At 42.2% G+C, this 19,178-nt stretch overlaps 2 protein-coding genes and 1 long non-coding RNA gene across 4 annotated transcripts; 1 reads left to right on the top strand and 2 right to left on the bottom strand.

Annotated features, from left to right (window-relative positions):
* Nucleotides 1-866: 866 nt before the first annotated feature.
* On the bottom strand, nucleotides 867-7,432 carry LOC129172614 (cell cycle control protein 50A-like). The gene is made up of 7 exons (XM_054762562.1): nucleotides 7,039-7,432; nucleotides 4,794-4,907; nucleotides 4,620-4,727; nucleotides 4,472-4,559; nucleotides 4,264-4,410; nucleotides 1,379-1,579; nucleotides 867-1,279 (listed from the first exon to the last, which is right to left on the bottom strand). Exons 1-7 carry the CDS (start codon nucleotides 7,273-7,275, stop codon nucleotides 1,110-1,112), a joined length of 1,065 nt encoding a protein of 354 aa, XP_054618537.1. The 5' UTR covers nucleotides 7,276-7,432; the 3' UTR covers nucleotides 867-1,109.
* On the top strand, nucleotides 7,010-16,517 carry LOC129172620 (uncharacterized). 2 transcript variants are annotated; one of them, XR_008567043.1, is made up of 6 exons: nucleotides 7,010-8,393; nucleotides 9,392-9,563; nucleotides 9,636-9,717; nucleotides 15,087-15,197; nucleotides 15,588-15,864; nucleotides 15,975-16,517. It is a non-coding gene; the product is annotated as an uncharacterized LOC129172620 (long non-coding RNA). The 2 variants fall into 2 exon arrangements; XR_008567042.1 differs by having other exon boundaries at nucleotides 15,588-16,517.
* Nucleotides 7,563-16,125, bottom strand: LOC129172612 (filamin-A-interacting protein 1). The gene is made up of 6 exons (XM_054762560.1): nucleotides 16,052-16,125; nucleotides 14,121-14,339; nucleotides 11,946-12,119; nucleotides 11,541-11,719; nucleotides 8,835-11,466; nucleotides 7,563-7,931 (listed from the first exon to the last, which is right to left on the bottom strand). Exons 2-6 carry the CDS (start codon nucleotides 14,331-14,333, stop codon nucleotides 7,767-7,769), a joined length of 3,363 nt encoding a protein of 1,120 aa, XP_054618535.1. The 5' UTR covers nucleotides 14,334-14,339; nucleotides 16,052-16,125; the 3' UTR covers nucleotides 7,563-7,766.
* Nucleotides 16,518-19,178: the final 2,661 nt, after the last annotated feature.

Here is a 19,178-nt window from a genome sequence, read left to right as displayed (position 1 = left end):
CAAGGGCCACTCTGATATTCTGTTAGCAACATATGTAAATATGCTTAGAAGTTAAAACATATTTCAAGAAAAAACTGCATCTCAACTTTGTGATATACGAGAAAAAGCCTATTAGTATCAATTTCGATCTTGGCTCTTTTTTCCCCGTTTTTGCTGGTGTTTTTAAAATTTCTTCATAATCTTCATAAATTTTCTTCTCGTAATATTAACTGACTTTTTTCCCAACCTAATTTTCCAGAAATTACGTACAACTTTGTTGTTTCGTTTGCTCATATTTAAAAAAAAAAAAGCCCTTTTCCTTTAATATTTCAACTCTATAAACGATATAACTATTTGTGTTCATATTACAAGCTTATTGTCTTAAAATTGAAACTTTTTATCGGTAGAATACAACTTTTCTGAGTATTTTGACTTTTCTGTATTTTAATTACTGTATGTCAACTTTCTTCTTGTAAACTTTCTCTTCGTAATTGTGACTTTATTCCCATATTTTGACTTGAATTACTTTTTTTGCAACCTGATTTTCCCCAAATTCCTACTTTATTTTTATTTATTTTTTATAATTCAGAAGAAAATAGAATAAAAAAATACAGAACAGATCACTTAATTCAAGTGGAAAATAACACATAAGGTAATAAGTCCAGTCCTGTGGGTTTTTTTATCGTTTCTCCTCTGTTGACTTTAATTTGATTTTTCCTCATATTACATATTTCTCATACGAATATTACTTTTCCTCATTAATTACAACATTTTTCTCTTTTTATCATTTATTCTTGAAAAAAAATGCTCATTTTTAGAATGAGCCGCAGGCCACTAAAAAGCAGCCACAGGTCACACCTTGACACCCCTGGTAGAAAGTCCAAGTAAACAAGAAAAGTTTTTCAAAAAGTGTTTATGCAGTCAGGAACAAAAATATAGTAAAGTAGTAAGTACTAAAGTAAAAGTATTTCTACTTGGCTCCTGGAGAAATTGGCTGTCTACATTGTACTATTCTTCTCACATTAATGTTGACAAAATGTTATCTTTCCATGTCAAAGTGTTTTTTGTGTGGTCTGACACGAGCTCTTTTTACAAAAATTGAAAGCACGACCATCAGGACGTTCCATTCCTCATTGGTTGTTGTTTTGTCGGTGAAGGACCAGCAGGACCACATCCAGGATTAAGCAAGTGGAGCCTACCACGAGGTAAGCGATGCCCAGGAAGGGGTTCTTGCCTCCCATCCAGGAGGAGGTGCTCAAGATCATCCATTTCCTGCCCTGGAAGCTCCTAACTGGATAATCTGATTGAAGTGGTTGAGGCATGGATGACATTTTTATTCCAGTGCTAGGGGAGGGAACAACTGGCTAGAGTTTGGGTGAACGACGCAGGTGAAGGATACTGTAACCCACGTGCAGCGTGTAGTTTCCTCTTGCGAGAGTCCAAGTCTTCTTTTTTTGGATGATGCGGTAGAGCTTGCGGAAGGTCGGCAAGGCGGCGCTGCGCATCCAGACGATGAAATCCTCGTTGATGAATCCGTTGTTCTCCGGATCCTCGTCTAGTTCATAGATGGGTCGGCGCCAATTCAGCGGCCAGCTGGTCCCTGGTGTGGTCAAACGTTAGCAGTGTGGTCAAACCTTAGCGCTCATGTTGCTCCAAAGAGTGGCTATGGTTATGGTTTAATGTATTTCAAACATACAGATTACATTACAATTACAATTCACAATTCCACATGTCCGAAAAGGAGTAGGAAGAAGAACTTATGTAATCATACCCTCTCTTTGTATCAGTTGCTAATACATACATATATATATATGTACTATATATATAACAGTATATATGCATATATATACATATATATATATATATATTTATATATATATATATATATACATATATATATATATATATATATATACATACATATATATATATATATATATATATATATACATATATATATATATACATATATATACATATATACATATATATATATATATATATATATATATGTACACATACATACACATACATACACACACACACATAACACATAAACACTCCTGATCAAAATCTTAAGACCAGTTGAAAAATTGCTAGAATTAGCATTTTGCACATTTGGATCTTAATGAGGTTTTACGTAGAGCTACAATATGCAAAAGCAAGAAGGGGGAGTGAGACAAAAAGCATTTTGAAAAAGTAATTTATTGAAAACAATTAACTGAAATAGGCTGTTTACCAGCTGATCAAAAGTTTAAGACCATCGTTCAAAAAATAACAAAAAACTCTCCAAACCAGAACAAAAAATGTTCTCAGTAGGACTCAGTAATGAGAAGCTCCACCATTCTTGTTCATCACTTCAAAAATGGGTTTGGGCATGCTTGATGCGAGTGTTTCCAGCAGGCTAGTGGGAACATTGCTCCAAGTGGTGAGGATGGCTTCACCAAGGGCATCAACTGTCCAACTGATGGACATTTTTATAAACTTCCCTTGCCATCCATCCCCAAATGTTCTCTATGGGATTTAAGTGAGGGGAACATGCAGGATGGTCCAAAAGAGTGATGTTATTCTCCCTGAAGAAGTTCTTGGTCAAGCGAGCATTGTGAACTGCAGCGTTGTCCTGTTGAAGAACCCAGCTGTTACCACACCGACGAGGGCCCTCAGTCATGAGGGATACCCGCTGCAACATCTGCACGTAAGCCTCCGCCGTTTGACGACCCTGCACCACCTGAAGCTCCAGTGTTCCACTGAATGAAAAAGCACCCCGGACCATGATGGACCCCCCTCCACTGTGCCGGTAGAAAACATCTCAGGTGGGATCTCCTTGTCATGCCAGTAATGTTGGAAGCCATCTGGACCCTCAAGGTTACATTTTTTCTCATCAGAGAGTAAAACTTTTTTCCACCTTTCAATGTCCCGTGTTTGATGCTCCCTGGCAAAGTCTGAACGGGCAGTTTTGTGGTGTTGAAGGAGACGAGGTCTTTGAATTTGTTTTTTAAACCCTTTTCCCGCAGATGCCGTCTGCGGTCAGCACCAGTAAGGGCCTTAATGTGGGTGGAAGACCGCCCTGTGTCTTGATGGACAGCCAATCGGATGCTCCGGCTCAGCGCAGGTGTGATTTTTTTGGGTCTACCACTTGACTTTTTTGTTCCATAATGCTCAGGATCTTTCAAAAAACTTACTGCACCCAACCCTCAGCAGCAATGGCACGCTGCGAGAGGCCTTGCTTATGCAGCTCGACAATACGACCACGTCGAAAATAAGAAAGCTTCTTGGCTTTAGCCATCAGGCGGGCATGACAGTGTGAATGCCTGACAGAAAATGAACATTTTGAGCAGATTTTGGCTTTTATAGCCTTTGGTCTTAAACTTTTGATTAGCTGATAAACAGCCTATTTCAGTTTAATTGTTGTTTTCAATAAATGAGTTTTTCAAAATGCTTTTGGTCTCACTCCCCCTTCTTGTTTTTGCATATTGTAGTAGTACATGACCCGCCCACAGCCTCCTTCTGCCAGCAGGCACGTCAGGCGGGTCCACAGCCCACAGCTGCGGGTCCCACAGGGCCCGCCCAGTCATTCTGCCAGCATTTGCATTGTATTACCAAATGCAATGACAATATGCAATGCGAAAACACAATTGGAAAAGACAAATACAAAACATGAAAAACAACGGCAAATTTGAAAAAACAAAGACAATACAGAAAAAATTAAGAGAAAATGGTAAAAAAAAATATGACTACATTTGTATATTTTTTTATTATTATTGAATATCTTTGTATTTCCACATTTGTATATTTTTGTATTATTGATTCTTTGTATTTCAACACGTATTCCCTTTTAATTTTGGCACTCCTGTGATTCCATATCATCCAGATATGATATGCCCATACTTATTTGTGTGGATTGTTGTATTGTTTGTGAATGCAGACGCTCAATTTCTCGCTCTGTTCATGATACAGTACGCTCTTGTGTCTCATTCCTCTCCTTCTCCAAGGCTTGTAACATCAATTTATTTCTCTCGTCAATATCTTCGACGTCATCGACGTCATCATCCGACAGCCTGATTGACGCTATTTCTGATTTTGGGTCCGTAATTCCAGGGCCTGTGTCATTTTGTTTTGTATCTGACATCGTTGCTAGGCAACCGCTTTGGCGTTAGCTTGACTTACTAGCAGCTATCAACATTTGTAACTAGTTATTTCAAGGAATCTGTACTTCTTGCTATTCAAGAAGAAAAAATACATACAATAAAAAATAAAAACAATATAAAAGAGTGCTGGGCATACCTTGGAAGGCAGTCGAGAGGTTTTGGTCCACGCCTCGCGGGTTCCTGAACTTCATGTGCTTGTCCGTCCACCATGCGATGCCCTCAGCGGTCAGAGGGATTTGGATGTCATCACCAGTGGGCACATTGTAAAACAGATCCAGAGTGTCTGCCAGTCGAGGAAACACTTTTGAAAGTGCTCTTGTATGCAGCGTTCTCAAACGTCTCACCATTGAACATGCTGTTGGCCATGGCTCCACATGGCGCCACGGGCTTGTTGTCCCGGAAAGCGTACGGCTCACAGTCCTTGCTAGGTTCCTGGGAAGACAGGAAGCGATGACACGACAGTCATTAGCAGCACACACAATCCCAGTCTACCATCAAGGACTCCATGTTGCCGTTTAGCTGGCGGTCGTCGCGAGAACTGATGAAGCGGCGGTGATTCTGGAAGAAGTTGGACAGGCCGTAGTACATGAAGACGGTGCTCTAGGAGGGACAACACATCAAGAGGTCACATGAGGACAAAGGTAGTGCTAGGGCACTTTGTCTTACGTCAAAAGAGTGCTCCAGGAAGAAGGGCACTTTGCACTTGCACTTGCTGTTCCAGCTGGAGTTTTTCCAGCAGCTGAAGCAGGGACTGGACGTGTCCACACCCGTGTAGTCAATCTGCAACAACAGTCATGTGTCACATACTGTCCATGTCCTCCCAAGTCTACAGGACAACAATCAAATCTTCCAAAAAATGTCAACAGGCCTTTGTTTTTGTGTTTTATAATATGAAGATATATAAATAATATTCCAACATTACATCGTGGTTCACCTTTCTCAGATTTTTTTTTAAAGTGCAATTTTGTATGTTTTTTTAAACAGCAAGCGTGCATTGGGTTCTGAGTCCTTGTGGTGTATTAGAGTCATCTATCGGTGCTCTGTTGTATGTGTATTTACTACTGCTACCAGTACAGGGTGTTGCATACTCATGTGAGAGTTTAAATGTCCAATTGTCTAAACAACAATGCTGATTGGCTATGGGAGAACCCGCCCATTGTGTTCTGTTCTCATTGGCTGTTGGCCATTGTAACTCTCCTTTGTGCAGGACTGCCTGTTTCATGCTGAATGAAGGCAGAAGTTACGTGGCTGTAGGGCGCCTGGAATACCGTAAATCTGGGGTCACCAACGTTTTTTCTTGCGAGAGCTACTTTTAGGAAATGAAAAAGGCCACGAGCTACTCATTTTTGTAGAAATGATTTTCATACCTTATTTCAACCCAAAAAGATAAAATATGCTTGTTTTACCAAAACATTCACAAAATGCTGGTATCCACAACTCACATTTTATGTTTCAGAATACTTTTCTTTCTAGTGTTCTCACATTATTAACTGAAAACATGAATGAAAAGCAGGCCTGCGGGCACCTTATGTGGTCGTGGGGGGCTACCTGGTGCCCGCGGGCACCACGTTGGTGACCTCTGCCGTAAATGGATCTTCAGTTCATGGAGGACGATGAGGAGGAATATGTTTTAACAAGGATACAAAAACGCTACAGCCGCACCAGGACAAGGAGTAAAATATGCATGAGTCACTTAATTTCTTGTGTCCAATCTTTTAAGTTGATCATTTAAATCCAAGTGAAATTTGAACTTTGAGAGTGTTTAAATAAGAGAGAAATGTGATCAAATGTTCACGTCTGGTAGAAAAGTGTATAAATTGTATGGTGAGGTGTTTTACAGCCTTAACATAATAATAATTGTACAAAAATATAGTTGGCTACTCTGCGGTTTTCACTTGTTATTTTTTCACCAGCTATTTTTTGGGAACCTACCCCCCGCGATACACAAGGTAACGTTGTACATATTTATTGGGTGATAAATCAATTTCAGCAACAAAAAAAATCAGGGCTGTCAAAAATAGTGCATTCACGGCAACTAATATATTTTATTATGTACATTTTTTTAGCACAATTAACGCACAAGCATGATGGCAAGCCACTGCCACTGCTCCCCACGGAGAAACAAAATCAGGTAGTGTCTTTGAACGCAACTCCTCATTGCTGTCTGATTCAAATGTTCTGCTATTAAAGAAACCAGTGTTAGGTAATGGATTTTCAGACAAGTGCCATCGCTTAATCTAAATTTTAAGTTTTTGTAAATAGATTTTCAGACAAGTGCCATTGCTAAACTTAATTTAAATTTTAAGTTAATTTGGCGCTGTTAATAGATACAAATATATAGAATCCTGCCTTGTTATTTATCTTTCTTTCAATAAAATACAGTAAAAATTGGCATATTTCAGACATAGTAATGCTAATTGTTACATTGATTATGAACATGCATACAAGTTACATTGGAATACATCACAGAGTACAATTCACAGTTCTACAGGTCCAAAAAGGAATAGGAAAAAGCAAAGCTTAAAATCCTACCCCCCATCCGTTTGCAATACATTTGTTCACTTCCTGTATTCCAAATGTACTCTTTGCTAGTTTAAAATACATAGGATAATGAGGTAATATGATAAGGTAATATAAGGTAACAGTGTTAAATGGAGATTAATCATGATTAATTTGAGAACCGTGATTAATCTAATTTTAAAAATGTAATCATTGACAACCATAAAAAATACCAGGAGCCGTTTGGGAAACGAAAGAGTCTATAGTGAGTCAACTCAAAAGAGCCGATCTATACTTCACTACTGCATAATGCTCATATTCACAATACACTAGTGCCCTCTATGGGACTGCAACTGCAATAGCATGCAATGTCCACTTAATGACAAACAAAACTGTGTTCACGTGTTTTTACCTGAACCTCCTTAATGTTGTTGGACGTCACCAACAGGCCGATACCGATGGGGATGAAGAGGAGTCCGGTGATGAAGAGGGCCAGGAATACGGTTCCTGTGGTGAGGACGGGCTTCCATGCGGGCAGTTTCTGTTGTTTAAATGACGAGTTTTGTGAATTGTTGCTCTGCGTTTCTGCCCGCCGTGGTCTGAACAAGGACACGTGCCCTCCATCGCCATTGGCAGTGTAGCGGGACATTACGTTGGCTCCTGTTGCAAGATAATGCTACTTAATTAACAGGGTTGCTTGCTTCCTCGTGACTGTCCCTCAAAAATATGTCGTTTTATGTTATTGAATGGCGTCACACGGGATCAAACAACGCAATAAAGTTCAGTTTACGAACAACCAGCGAGTGGTGACGTCACTCCAACATGGAGTCAGGGGTTCACCCAAATAAAAGTCAATGATGAAGATCGCCACTTATTGCATAAGTCACTGCACTATATTGTTTCACATTCATCACACAAAGTTGAACATATTTTTTATTTGGATACTCAATTCAATACACAGTGTGGCTGAAAACCTCCTAAAAGTGATGGGTGAGATTAAAAGGGTATTTACTGACTGGGGCCATGTCCAGCATAGAAAACATTCAATAGTTGGCTGACTCTAACTTGCCAAAATGATCAGCTGATCAGATCAGATCCCCGATCACACCTCAAGAGATTGCCATGGCAACGCCTGATGGCTCAGCTCTCCCCTATTGGTGCAGAGGACTTCCTCAGTTCGATTTTCAGCAGCTGGCCCTCACGTGACTCTAACTTTGTCGCCGTGGACGCGTCCAGAGTCTTGCTGCTGACTGTCAAAGCCCTTGACACAGGGAGTGGTGTGGCCGACTGCACCTCCCAACTGGGCTGGAAGTTGAAACACAATTTAGTGGAAGTGTTCTACATTGCTACTGCACAATACTTTTTTAAAAATCGTACTATAATTATTTTACACACGACCTGATCCAGCATGACTGACTGGACACTCTCAATTGATGATGATAAACCACAAACCAAGTGGAAACATACATGTTTTGTAAAATATATGTTTTGTAAAATATTAATAATTGATGTGAAAAACGTCTGATGTTACATATATCAGTGATCCCCAACCGGTACCGCGCCGTGGGTCATTTAGTACTGGGCCGCACAGAAAGAAAAAAATTTGTTTTATTTTGAAATGTGGCCGGATTCTCTGTTACATCCGCTCACTTGACGCAAGTCCATTGTGCGTGTGCTAACTTTCTCTCGACTGCTGCTGTATCTTTAGCATTTTTTTTCACCTCATATTTGGTCTCAAATGCTGATACTATGTGGGAATGCATAAAGGTAAGTTGTGATGACTTATTGAGTGCTAATTCATTAATATTCATCAATATTCATGCTAGCACACTGCCTCTTACCACACACGTCAAACAGCGATGCTTTTAATGTGACGTTGTTCATGTCTTAGTTTTACACAATACATAATAAATAAGATAAATTAGATCACTATAATGTACAATTGTACATTACGATGTAGGATTTCTAAATGTTTCCTATAAGCTGTGACTTCAACACAATGAAAGGTCATAGTTTCTGATTGATGTTTGTGACAACAAATATGATAAGCTCAATGGCAGAGGTGAGCAAGGCCATGGTGGCTTTGAGGGAAGTCTAAGTCCTGTCAGGTGGTACATTTCGGTCGACTGTTTTGTACCTCTACGTAGCGCTACGGACTGCAGTTTAGAAGATGGAATAGATGGGATGGGCGAAAGACTTAGCCCTCACCACAGATTGCGTGGGCCTGCACGGTGCCGAGGTGGCGGGTGTGATGGTTAAGCTGCTGGTCATTTTGCTCCCGCCTGAGGGTTGGCGAGGGGAACGGAGGACTGTCCCCATGGGGATCTCCCGTTGGTCTGACGGCCTCAGGTGGATGTGAATCTTGTTGTCCTCCGTTGTCACAATGTTGTTGTTGTAATTTCGAAGCGATGCGGCACCAGAATCCTGGATCACGGTGCGGCTCGTGCTTGTTCTGTGACCTTCTGGTGAAGCATGCGCTTCTGTTACCGGGCTGGTGCTGACCGTAATGATGGACACGGCAGGCTGGGGATCCTTAGAGCCACTCTTGCTGGGACTTTTGGCTGTAGAGATGGTTGTTATGGTAACTGGGGACATGGCTCGATCAGACATGTCGCAGGCTTTGGTTTTCCCAGTCACACCTGTCGCCTTTGGGACAATGGTGATGCGAGGTTTCTGAAGACCCAGGGTTGGGATGATGGTGGTACTGGAGAAAAAGTCCTCAGCTCGTGGGCTGGTGATCTCCAAGGTGGCTGTACTGTTCGTAGAGTCAGGGGTCACCCGGATGTGAAGCGGCTGGCCTGACTTTTGGGACGTGGAAACCTCAGGTGAGAGAAGAGGCGTCCTCTCAGGAGTGGTGTGCTTGACAGAGATGGCCTCTCCCTTCTTCATCCATGGCATCCACGACCTCCTGGCCTCTGACTCTGCTGACGCTGGCGGGTAACGTTCTAGAACACTGGGCTGTTTGAGACCCCGCTGCCTTAGATTGCTCATTAGGTGTTTCTCCTCCAGGACTGACTTGCGGATGAAGCCTGCCGCTGTGTCATCATCGGCAGACTCATTGGCCAACACATCAGTCTGCACAGCTGTGGATGTAAGCGCAGCATCCATCATCCGCCTTCCGTTCATTCCAGGCCTCAGGGCGCGGCTGTATCTTCTGGTGGCTTCCAGTTCCTGGCTGAGGTTGGCTACCTCTTGACTGATACTCTTCCTGCTCTCCTGCTCCTCCACAAACCTTTGCTGGAGGACGGAATAATCCACCTGCAGCTGAGACAGCTGGTCCTCCTTGGTCATCAGTTCATGGATCTTCTCCTTCAAGGCCTGAATGTCCACCTCGAGATCTCTGCTCTTTGCCTCTTCCATCTTGCAGCGCATTCTCAGCTGGGCCTCTGGACCCATGACCTCACCTTTTTCCACAGCTTTGCTCCTGGCCAACTGACTTTTCATTTCTTCTACAAGTTTGGAGAGAGAGTTGGCTTTGTCCTGTTCCGTCCGGAACTTCTTCTCCAACAGGTCGTATTCATCCTCTGTCTTCATTAAATCACCCTGGACAACCTCCAGTTGCTTGAGGCGGCTCCTGAGGCTTTCAATTTCTAGCGTGAGCTCTTTTATTCTGTTGTTGTCATCCGCTTGTTTATTTGTCCTCATCCTCTCCGTTTCCTCTAGTTTGTCCATTGCTGCTTTCATTCCACACAGTTTCCTGTTCAGCTGCCGACAGCTCTCCTCCTCGCTTGTCAGTTTCCCTTTGATTTTGTCCTTCTCCTCAGTCACAGTTGTTACTTTGAGCTCCATATCAGATTTAACTTTGAGAAGTTTTTTGCTCTCTTCGATCAGCTTCTCTGTGACCGCCGTAACTTTACATTCCTCTGCCTTGAACATCCTACTTAAATCCTCGCTTTTCTGCTCTTCCCGTTTCAGTTTGTCCGCCATGTTTTTCCTTTCGTCCGCCAGAATAACAGTGAAGGACTTGAGCTTCATGAGATCATCTTTGAGTATCATTTCTGCCCTCTCAAACTTGGCCTCCAGAGACTCCAGTTCTTTGAGCCGTGTCTTGATCCTCTCCAGCTCGCCGGCCAGGTCTGTCACAACACGCTTCTCTTTCTCCAGGTTTGTGTGGAGTGCAGAACATTCTGTCTTGCTCCTGCTGAAAGCACCCTCAAGTTTCTCCAGGTCAACCATTCTCTTGTGCAGCTTGTCCACCTCCAGCCTCAGCTCCTTGCTGACGTTCACCTCGTCCTGCAGTCTCGTTCGAAGTTCCTTGCACTGAGTCTCCATTTTGGTTATCTCCTCATCTTTGCCTTCCATTTCCAGCACCTTCTTCCGGAGAGTTTCCAGCTCAGCCATGAGGGAGGAACTCCCACACTCACCATTGCTGATCTTCTCCCTCAGCTCCTGCAGCTCCTCCTCGGATTTCTGCAGCAGTTTGTTGCTGTCCTCCAGCTCTTCAATCTTGGACGCAAGTCCAGCTAGCTTCAATCGCAGTTGTCGACTTTGGGACTCTTGGTTGGATAGTTTGGTGGTCATCTCCTCATGCTCTAGTTTGGAAGTGGCCACCTTGTGCTCCAGTTCGGCCTCAAGCTTGAGGACCTTTTGGCTGTCTTCCTTTGCAGCGTCGGTGACTGCCGCTAACCGCTGCTCTTTTTCCTGTGACTTCTGAGCAAGCTCTTGGACCTTCTGGCTCTGCAGATCCAGCTGCTCCATGTGCAGCTGCCGCTCATCCACCAACATGAGGGCGAATGACTTGAGTTGGACCAACTCTGCTCTGATCTTCTCCAGCCGTCGGTTGTGCTCTTTGTCCTTATGAGCCTGGTAGGTCTTTTCCTGCTCCAGCAGCTTTTTTAGCCTGAAAATGTATGCAAGAAGAAGTTGTAGGGCAAGGAACGCGCCTGGCCAACGGGATGTCTTTTGAGCGCTCACCTCTCCCTCTCCTGCTCCAGCAGGTTGGTGAAGTCGTCGCTTTTGTTCATGAAGTCGGCATGTTTGCGCTTCTCGCTGTCGAGCTCCAAGACGGTGCGGCGGTGACATTTCTCGGCGAGCAGCAGCTGCTCCAACATGCGGCGGTACGTCTCTTTCTGCTTGTGCTCCAGACGCTCCAGCTGAGGACAGACACGCTGCCGTTAACGCCGCATTCTGGAAAACTGGGAAGTTGAACATCTCAGACCTCCCGGCACTACACCGCGTTCCTACTCGCACCCATGTGCACGAGTCATCACTATTACAATCAATATCACTGTCACAGTGCATGTGGACGCACTAAAGAAGAGACAAGCACACAATGAATGGTAACCATTATCTTGGGAAAGTAAGAGCTTTTGTCTTCACCTTGGCAATTGGCTTCTCGTACACGTCGTCCGTACAGCCATCGTCCTGGGTGACCATGCCATCCCTCTGCAGGGCCTTCAGTGCTTCGGCGGGAAGGGCTGATCCATAATGCGATTCCAACTTCTCCATTCGGCTTTTCTCCGACCTCAGCAGGCTGATGATGTCTTCTCGGGCCTGACCACACACACAAAACCTTTTAGACGTCTTGAAAGCTTTAAATATCAGTGAACTTTGAATTTCCTTTGTTCTAGTCTACGGCTCACATGGCCATAAAGTACATGTGGCTATTGTGTTAGGGCTGTTAATCAATTAAAAATATTTAATCACATTTTGTCCATAGTTAACTCGTAATTAATTGCAATTAATCGCAGATAGAAATACGTTTTTATTTGTAACTAGTACCTTTGAAAGATCATTTGAAAGTATGGATAATATGTTTGCGTTATGCAAGTTTTTGTTTATTAAACATTGTTTTTTTAAACAGCTCAACTCATAATAGACCTTAATGTCTAAAAACAAAAGCAATGTGCAACAAGTAGACATTGGTAAGGTAAACTGTCAATCACTCAAATATCATTCTCTTCAAGCAAATAATCACAAAATACAGTTGTGACTAATATTACACATAAAGGTTTGCAAAAACACCCAACAAGTCAGGGAAATGAAAACATTGCATTAGAAAAATAAATACTGCAACTTACAAAAAAACAGAGTGCTTAAGAACAGTCAGTAGTTTACAGAATGAGGACTGGGCCCATATACTGTAGTGCAGCAAGGCTATAGCTTATACTTCACTTCCAAACACTCTTTTACACACACTTTATCACACTTTTCTTAGTCTGGTGACTTCAACGATTTACAAGTATGACACCACGGGTCTTTCAACATGCCTGGTAACTAATAGGGTTGTGAAGGATAAACCGATGTGACCGGATATCCGGCTTGAGGAGTGAATGATTCGGCTATTCGGTGAAAGCCTCCTTTATCGATAATAATCAGCCATAAATGTTTTGATGAATTGATTGTGGAGACATGCAGCAGGTATCGCGAGAGAAGCAATCAGCTGACAGAGTTTTAAACAACACGAGAGCCCGTGCTGCCGGGGAAAGGATTGTGGCGCCATGACTTAGCTAGCTAGTGCTAGCCGGAGTTTGAAAGCCGAAGTTCGGAACATTTTTGGATTAATTTCAAAAAGGATGTGAACTTTGACCAGCCAGACCAACAGAGGCGGTTATGGTAACTTTTCTGCTTTGTGACTGAAATGTTGTGTCTGGATTGTTGAAAGCACTTGCAACATTAAGACATGGTAAAACTTAAATGTAACACGTATAAAAATATAGATATAAAATATAGAATGTCAAATATTGATCCATCAAAGAAAAAGATGTTCATTGAGCAAGTCTTTTTTTGGTCTGTGTCTAAACAATATATACTTTGACATGTTATTCTGTTAACTTTATTTTTGCCAGTGCCTTACAGCACGCCCGGGGATATGATGTGCTCTTTTACACATTAGAGAATAATGTAAGAATGTCACTTATAATTGGCATTTTTATTTTATCGTGTAAAATGAATGTCTGTATCAACAAACATTAACTGTAGAATTATAATCAAATCGTTTCGAGTCATTCTGTTTTTAAAATATATCGTTTTTTAATCGTATCATAACCTGTGTATCTAAATTCAAATCTAATCGTCTATCACAAGGAGATGTACATCCCGAGTAACTAGCAGCTTGTAACCCACATTTTAGCTCGCAGTTCAAAGTAAATAATCAGCTGACAGACGGCTCGCATCTAAAAAAAATACTCGTATGCCAAGGTACCACTGTATAGATGACAATTAAAAAATACCTACAGTGCGCTAGTACCTTCTCTCTGGCATTTGAGACTCGACTTACTGTGTGACAACTCAACTCGCAGCGACAGTGGATACAAATAACTTGCCATGCAAGATACCCTTTTCTTTGTCCATTTCTGCTCAATATTTGTTTCCGCTCGTGGCTCCACGTCAACACCACTGCGTTTCCCCCAAACTACGGTGTGGGCCGAGGGTGAAACAAGGACATGCGCCGTTAAGGGAAGTTTACATGAACGCTGTATTGTACTAGTCATTAGACTAGGGCTGTCAAGGTTAGCTAACATATATGTTATCAATAAGCAATGAAGGGCACACCTGGACTTCCCCCTCCATGATCCCCAGCAGCTGGAGCAAATCATTCTTGGACAAGTTTAATTTCGCCATCTTTTTCTCCTTCTCCTCTCGCTGGACTTTGACCTTCCTCTTTGAAGGCTCTGCTGCGTTTTCCTCTTGCTTCTTGAAGCCTTTAGATTTTGGCTTCCCTTCTCCATCATCTTGGGTCTCCATGGTGCACTTCCTGGCTCGCATGTTGGCCTGGTGGGTGGGGTGGGGTGGGGTGGGGTGGGGGAGGAGACAAAAACGCGTTAGCAAGACGATCATGACATCTCAAGAAAGACAGAAGACTTGTGGAACACTTCCAGTCCTCTCTGGACTAAACATGACTCGTGATCCGCTTCCAGATGACCAACAATGATGACATCATGTCCTGCGAGGGTCTGCTGATGTTCTGGATGAAAGCAGCTGATGACTCAGCCTCGGAGAATCCGGGCAGCGACCTTGTTACTGCAGGCCATTATTAATAGCTCCTCCACATGGGGGGCACGTTGGGAGGCGGCAAACAACAAGCCACAACGTCACGATCATCCCTGAAGCTATTTGATGTCCCACTGGAAGCCTGAGGAACATGTTTGTTTGTTTTTTTACTATGGCTGAGAACATGATTGGAACATCATTCCAGGTATATCCTGAAGCAGCTTCAGCTTCACCTTTCCTGTTTGTGGATAACACAGTAAAAACTACAAGGTCACAATGTCAGAACTTCTGATGCCCTCACAGCTGAGGACAGGTTCAGTCAAGCATCCACTGGTAACATGAGGAAGCCCCTGTTAGCATCTTTAGCAACTGTGCATGTGACAGAAGATGGACGTATTTTTTTGCTCACGTTCCATCTGGACTTCCATACCAAGTTACTAGTCATCTTCATCCTCATCTGGATGGCCCGCATCCCAACAAAGTCTTACTTTGGTTACTGGCATTTCCTGTCCTCTGCTCTGTTTGCAGGCAACTTGGTCTGGTGACTGGGGGCGGGGCGGAGCAACGAGGCAGATGGACGCAATGGACATTTAACATGATTCATACAGCCCGCATGCGGCCACACCAGGAAAATACCAGGTAATTCTTCGCCACAGCTCTGTTTTTTGTTTGCGCTTTGTTTTTGGCATTTCTTACATTGTCATTTTGTAGTTTTGCATAGCTTCCCAAATAAAGTGTGTTGTACAACATTTCATGATTCTCGTGTCTGCAGCACGAAACCTAGCCGGTGCGTCACAGATTAATCGGGCGTCTTCCTGGTGTGCAAGCAGTGTTTATGAATGATTTTTAATTGCCGATTGTCTCCACCTGCCTCGTTGGCACATCAAGTTGGATCCAAACCATGACGCTATTTTTGCTGACGAGTGTCCACTGGAAGGACAATGTCCCTTCGGTGCACTCAAGTTGTCAATGTCAGTCTCCAATGCATGAAAACATTGCCACAAAACGAGCTCTTCTCTGATTCGCCAGCAGGTTTGAGCTGCTTCGACGTCTGACATGAACACAAAGTGTTCTGCGGCCATGGCAACAGCCTTCATGACAGCAAACAAGAAGACGACCCCCACCTCCAGACGCCTGAGCTGAATTAGCAGCGTGATGTCATGCTCTTTCATTGGTCAGCCTACAGCTGTTGGTCACAACTCAACCCATGGATGCCATGGAGACCACAGGCCAACTTGTCTGCTCGGTGGACCACAATGCAACAACGATATAACACACGCCAACGGTCACGCAAGTGTAAAAAGAAGTAAACCACTGTCCAAACCACTTACACTTAACTTTCTCGTGTTTGCACCTGTCATACAAGCGTAAAAAGAAGTGAGGCCTCACGTCCGTGATCAGTATAATGTCTTGCAGGTGTTTCGTATTTTCATGAGAGGTTCCACACAACAAGACACTCGTGCACGTTACTGGCGCGGAAGATGGCATCTCACCTGCAGGTCACGCCGCGCTTGTCCTTTTTCTCAAAGGAGACGCTGAACGACGGCTCCTCTTCATGGTGTCCGAGTCCTCCAGCCTGCCACGGCGCCTCTATTTATAAGCCGAGCGCTCGGATCAACTGTCAGCCTGACCACGCCTCCCCGTCCTCCTCCTGCTCCATGCAGCGTTATCATAAAGACTGACATGATTGTATTACAGTATGTTGTTCCTTTCCAGTGCTATTTGGGCATTTAAAGACTTGATCATTGAGTGCAATGTCAGTCAAACACAAAAGATACTTTCCACTGGAGTAAAAGTTTGAAAGTAGCTGCTTGCTAAAAAAAATATATATATATATACATATATATATATATATATATATATGTATAATATATAAATACAGTAGTATAGAACAAGTGTGTCCACAGTGTGGCCCGGGGGTCCATTTGCGACCCGCAGCTGTTTTTTTTATTGGCTCACATCACATTCTAAAAATATAATTTAACAATAAAAAAACCCAGCAAAAATTGAAAAATCGGCAGTAAAAAAAGTTCTAATCTACCAAGAAAGGGTGATCATTTTATGAGAATAACGTTGTGATATTATGAGGAAAAAAAATAACAATTTTGAAATATTTAATAAAAAAGTGTTTTTTTTTATTTGTGATATTATGAGAAACAAAACAAAATTGTAATTTTTGGAAAATTTGTTTGGGGGAAAAGTTGGAATATTGTGGGAATATAGTAAAAATAGGAATAGGAAAAATCATACAAGAAGAACGTTAGAAAAAACGCACCAGCAGAAATGGAAAAAACAGCTGAAATTTTACCAGAATAAAGTCAAAGAATGAAGCGAAAAAAAGTTGTATTCTAATGAGAAAAAAATACTAAATTTTCCAAGAATAAAGTATAAAGAAAAATAATGTAATTTAAGTAGCAAAGAATTAAAATATAAAAGAAAACATCTGTTATTTTTTCAACGTTGTAATATTATCAAAAACAAAAGTAAGGATTAGGGGGGTAAATAAGGTTGGGGAAAAAAGTTATAGGAATAAAGTCAAAATATAATGAGACAAAAATGTACAAAGATTATTTATGAAAAAAATATTTGAACAATTAAAAAATGGGGGACAAAACGAGCAAAGTTCATACGAATAATGGCCTTTTTCACCTATATCACACACTGAGATGCTGAGAATTTTTCTTGAAATACACTTATATACACTCCTGATCAAAATCTTAAGACCAGTTGAAAAATTGCTAGAATTTGCATTTTGCACATTTGGATCTTAATGAGGTTTTAAGTAGAGCTACAATATGCAAAAACAAGAAGAAGGAGTGAGACAAAAAACATTTTTGAAAAAGTAATTTATTGAAAACAATAATTAAACTGAAATAGGCTGTTTATCAGTTGATCAAAAGTTTAAGACCACAGGCTATAAAAGCCAAAATCTGCTCAAAATGTTCATTTTCTGTCAGGCAATCACACTGTCATGCCCTCCTGATGGCTAAAGCAAACAGGCTTTGTCTTTTTGAACGTGGTCGGATTGTCAAGCTGCATAAGCAAAGCCTCTCTCAGCGTGCCATTGCTGCTGAGGTTGGGAGCAGTAAATCAGTCATTATAAATTTTTTGAAAGATCCTGAGCATTATGGAACAAAAGTCAAGTGGTAGACCCAAAAAAATCACACCTGCGCTGAACCGGAGGATCCAATTGGCTGTCCATCAAGACACAGGGCGGTCTTCCACCCACATTAAGGCCCTTACTGGTGCCGACTGCAGCACAATAACCATCAGACGGCATCTGCGGGAAAAGGGTTTAAAAAACAAACAAATTCAAAGACCTCGTCTCCTTCAACACCACAAAATTGCCCATTTAGACTTTGCCAGGGCGCATCAAACACGGGACATTGAAAGGTGGAAAAAAGTTTTATTCTCTGATGAGAAAAATGTAACCTTGACGGTCCAGATGGCTTCCAACGTTACTGGCATGACAAGGAGATCCCACCTGAGATGTTTTCTACCCGGCACAGTGGAGGGGGGTCCATCATGATCTGGGATGCTTTTTCATTCAGTGGAACACTAGATCTTCAGGCGGTGCAGGGTCGTCAAACGGCATTTCAAAATGCTTACATATTTTATATGACTTTGTCCTGTTTTTTTCTGTTGTATTGCCACGCTAATTGGCAATGTTGCAAATCGCCCTGCTACCTCAATATACTTTTGGGCTATACTTAAAATAAATAACTTACTTAAATTTATTATTAAATTACTAATTTATTTAAATTCATAATTTAAATGCATCAATTAATTAAATTATTGTATTATTTATGCTATGATATACACAACTTTTTAAAGTTTACCAGACGCATTAGGTGAATTTGCAATTTTGAAGTATCGGATGGGTACCAGCCTGAATCTATTCAATATCGGATATGAAACGAAATCAGTGGTATCACACATCACTACTTTCCACCGAAGGAGAGTCGAGTGCAGGTATTCCTACATAAGCTCCGCCCCTACCTACACTAACTGCTAAGAGAAAAACAAAATGGCGTTTGTGTTTAACACATTTGTTTATTCAAGATATCAAATATGACGATTCCTTAATATTATTGTGTACAAATTATTGTATGGCCAGTCACCATGACAACAACCGTGTCATCAACGTCGACCTCTTAGCGTTAAGGTGACATCAAGGGCGCCATCTTGTGGGGACTTAGGATCTCGATCCAGTAGCCATCAGGATCCTGAATGAAGGCCAGTCCTTTCCTCTTCCCTACAAGGAAAACACTTCATGTCCACTAGGACGTCCATGTTGTCTTCAGATGGACGAGTGCTCACCTGAGTCCACTTTTTTGATGAAAGTCACTCCTTGGGATTCAAAGTATTGACAAGCGGCGCGAACGTCAGGCACCGCGATGCCAATGTGACCTTTAACGAAACAACACGCGTGAGGACGACGTCACGTGACAGAAAGTTGCATTCTGACAAGCAGCTGCAATTCTCACCGTAGCCGAGGGGGTCGCTGTTGCCGTTGTGATAAGACAAGCTTGCGTCCTGTTCAGAACCCCAGTTACTGACACACACACACACACACACACACACTTACAAAATCAAACCTCCAGCGTAGATCCGCCACTG

This window comes from Dunckerocampus dactyliophorus, chromosome 19, assembly GCF_027744805.1.
Source record: "Dunckerocampus dactyliophorus isolate RoL2022-P2 chromosome 19, RoL_Ddac_1.1, whole genome shotgun sequence".
NCBI classification, from domain to species: domain Eukaryota; kingdom Metazoa; phylum Chordata; class Actinopteri; order Syngnathiformes; family Syngnathidae; genus Dunckerocampus; species Dunckerocampus dactyliophorus.
Note: the sequence above shows the minus strand (reverse complement) of the source record. Positions and strands in the feature narration are given on the sequence as shown.

Coding starts and splice junctions, on each gene's coding strand:
- LOC129172614 (XM_054762562.1), bottom strand. CDS start 7,275: ATGTCCCGCTACACTGCCAATGGCGATGGAGGGCACGTGTCCTTGTTC. Junction 4,908..7,038: donor ACAACATTAAGGAGGTTCAG/GTAAAAACACGT, acceptor CTGTTGTTGCAG/ATTGACTACACGGGTGTGGA. Junction 4,728..4,793: donor TCCTGGAGCACTCTTTTGAC/GTAAGACAAAGT, acceptor TGTCCCTCCTAG/AGCACCGTCTTCATGTACTA.
- LOC129172612 (XM_054762560.1), bottom strand. CDS start 14,333: ATGCGAGCCAGGAAGTGCACCATGGAGACCCAAGATGATGGAGAAGGG. Junction 12,120..14,120: donor TCATGGAGGGGGAAGTCCAG/GTGTGCCCTTCA, acceptor GTGTGTGGTCAG/GCCCGAGAAGACATCATCAG. Junction 11,467..11,540: donor CTGGAGCAGGAGAGGGAGAG/GTGAGCGCTCAA, acceptor ATACATTTTCAG/GCTAAAAAAGCTGCTGGAGC.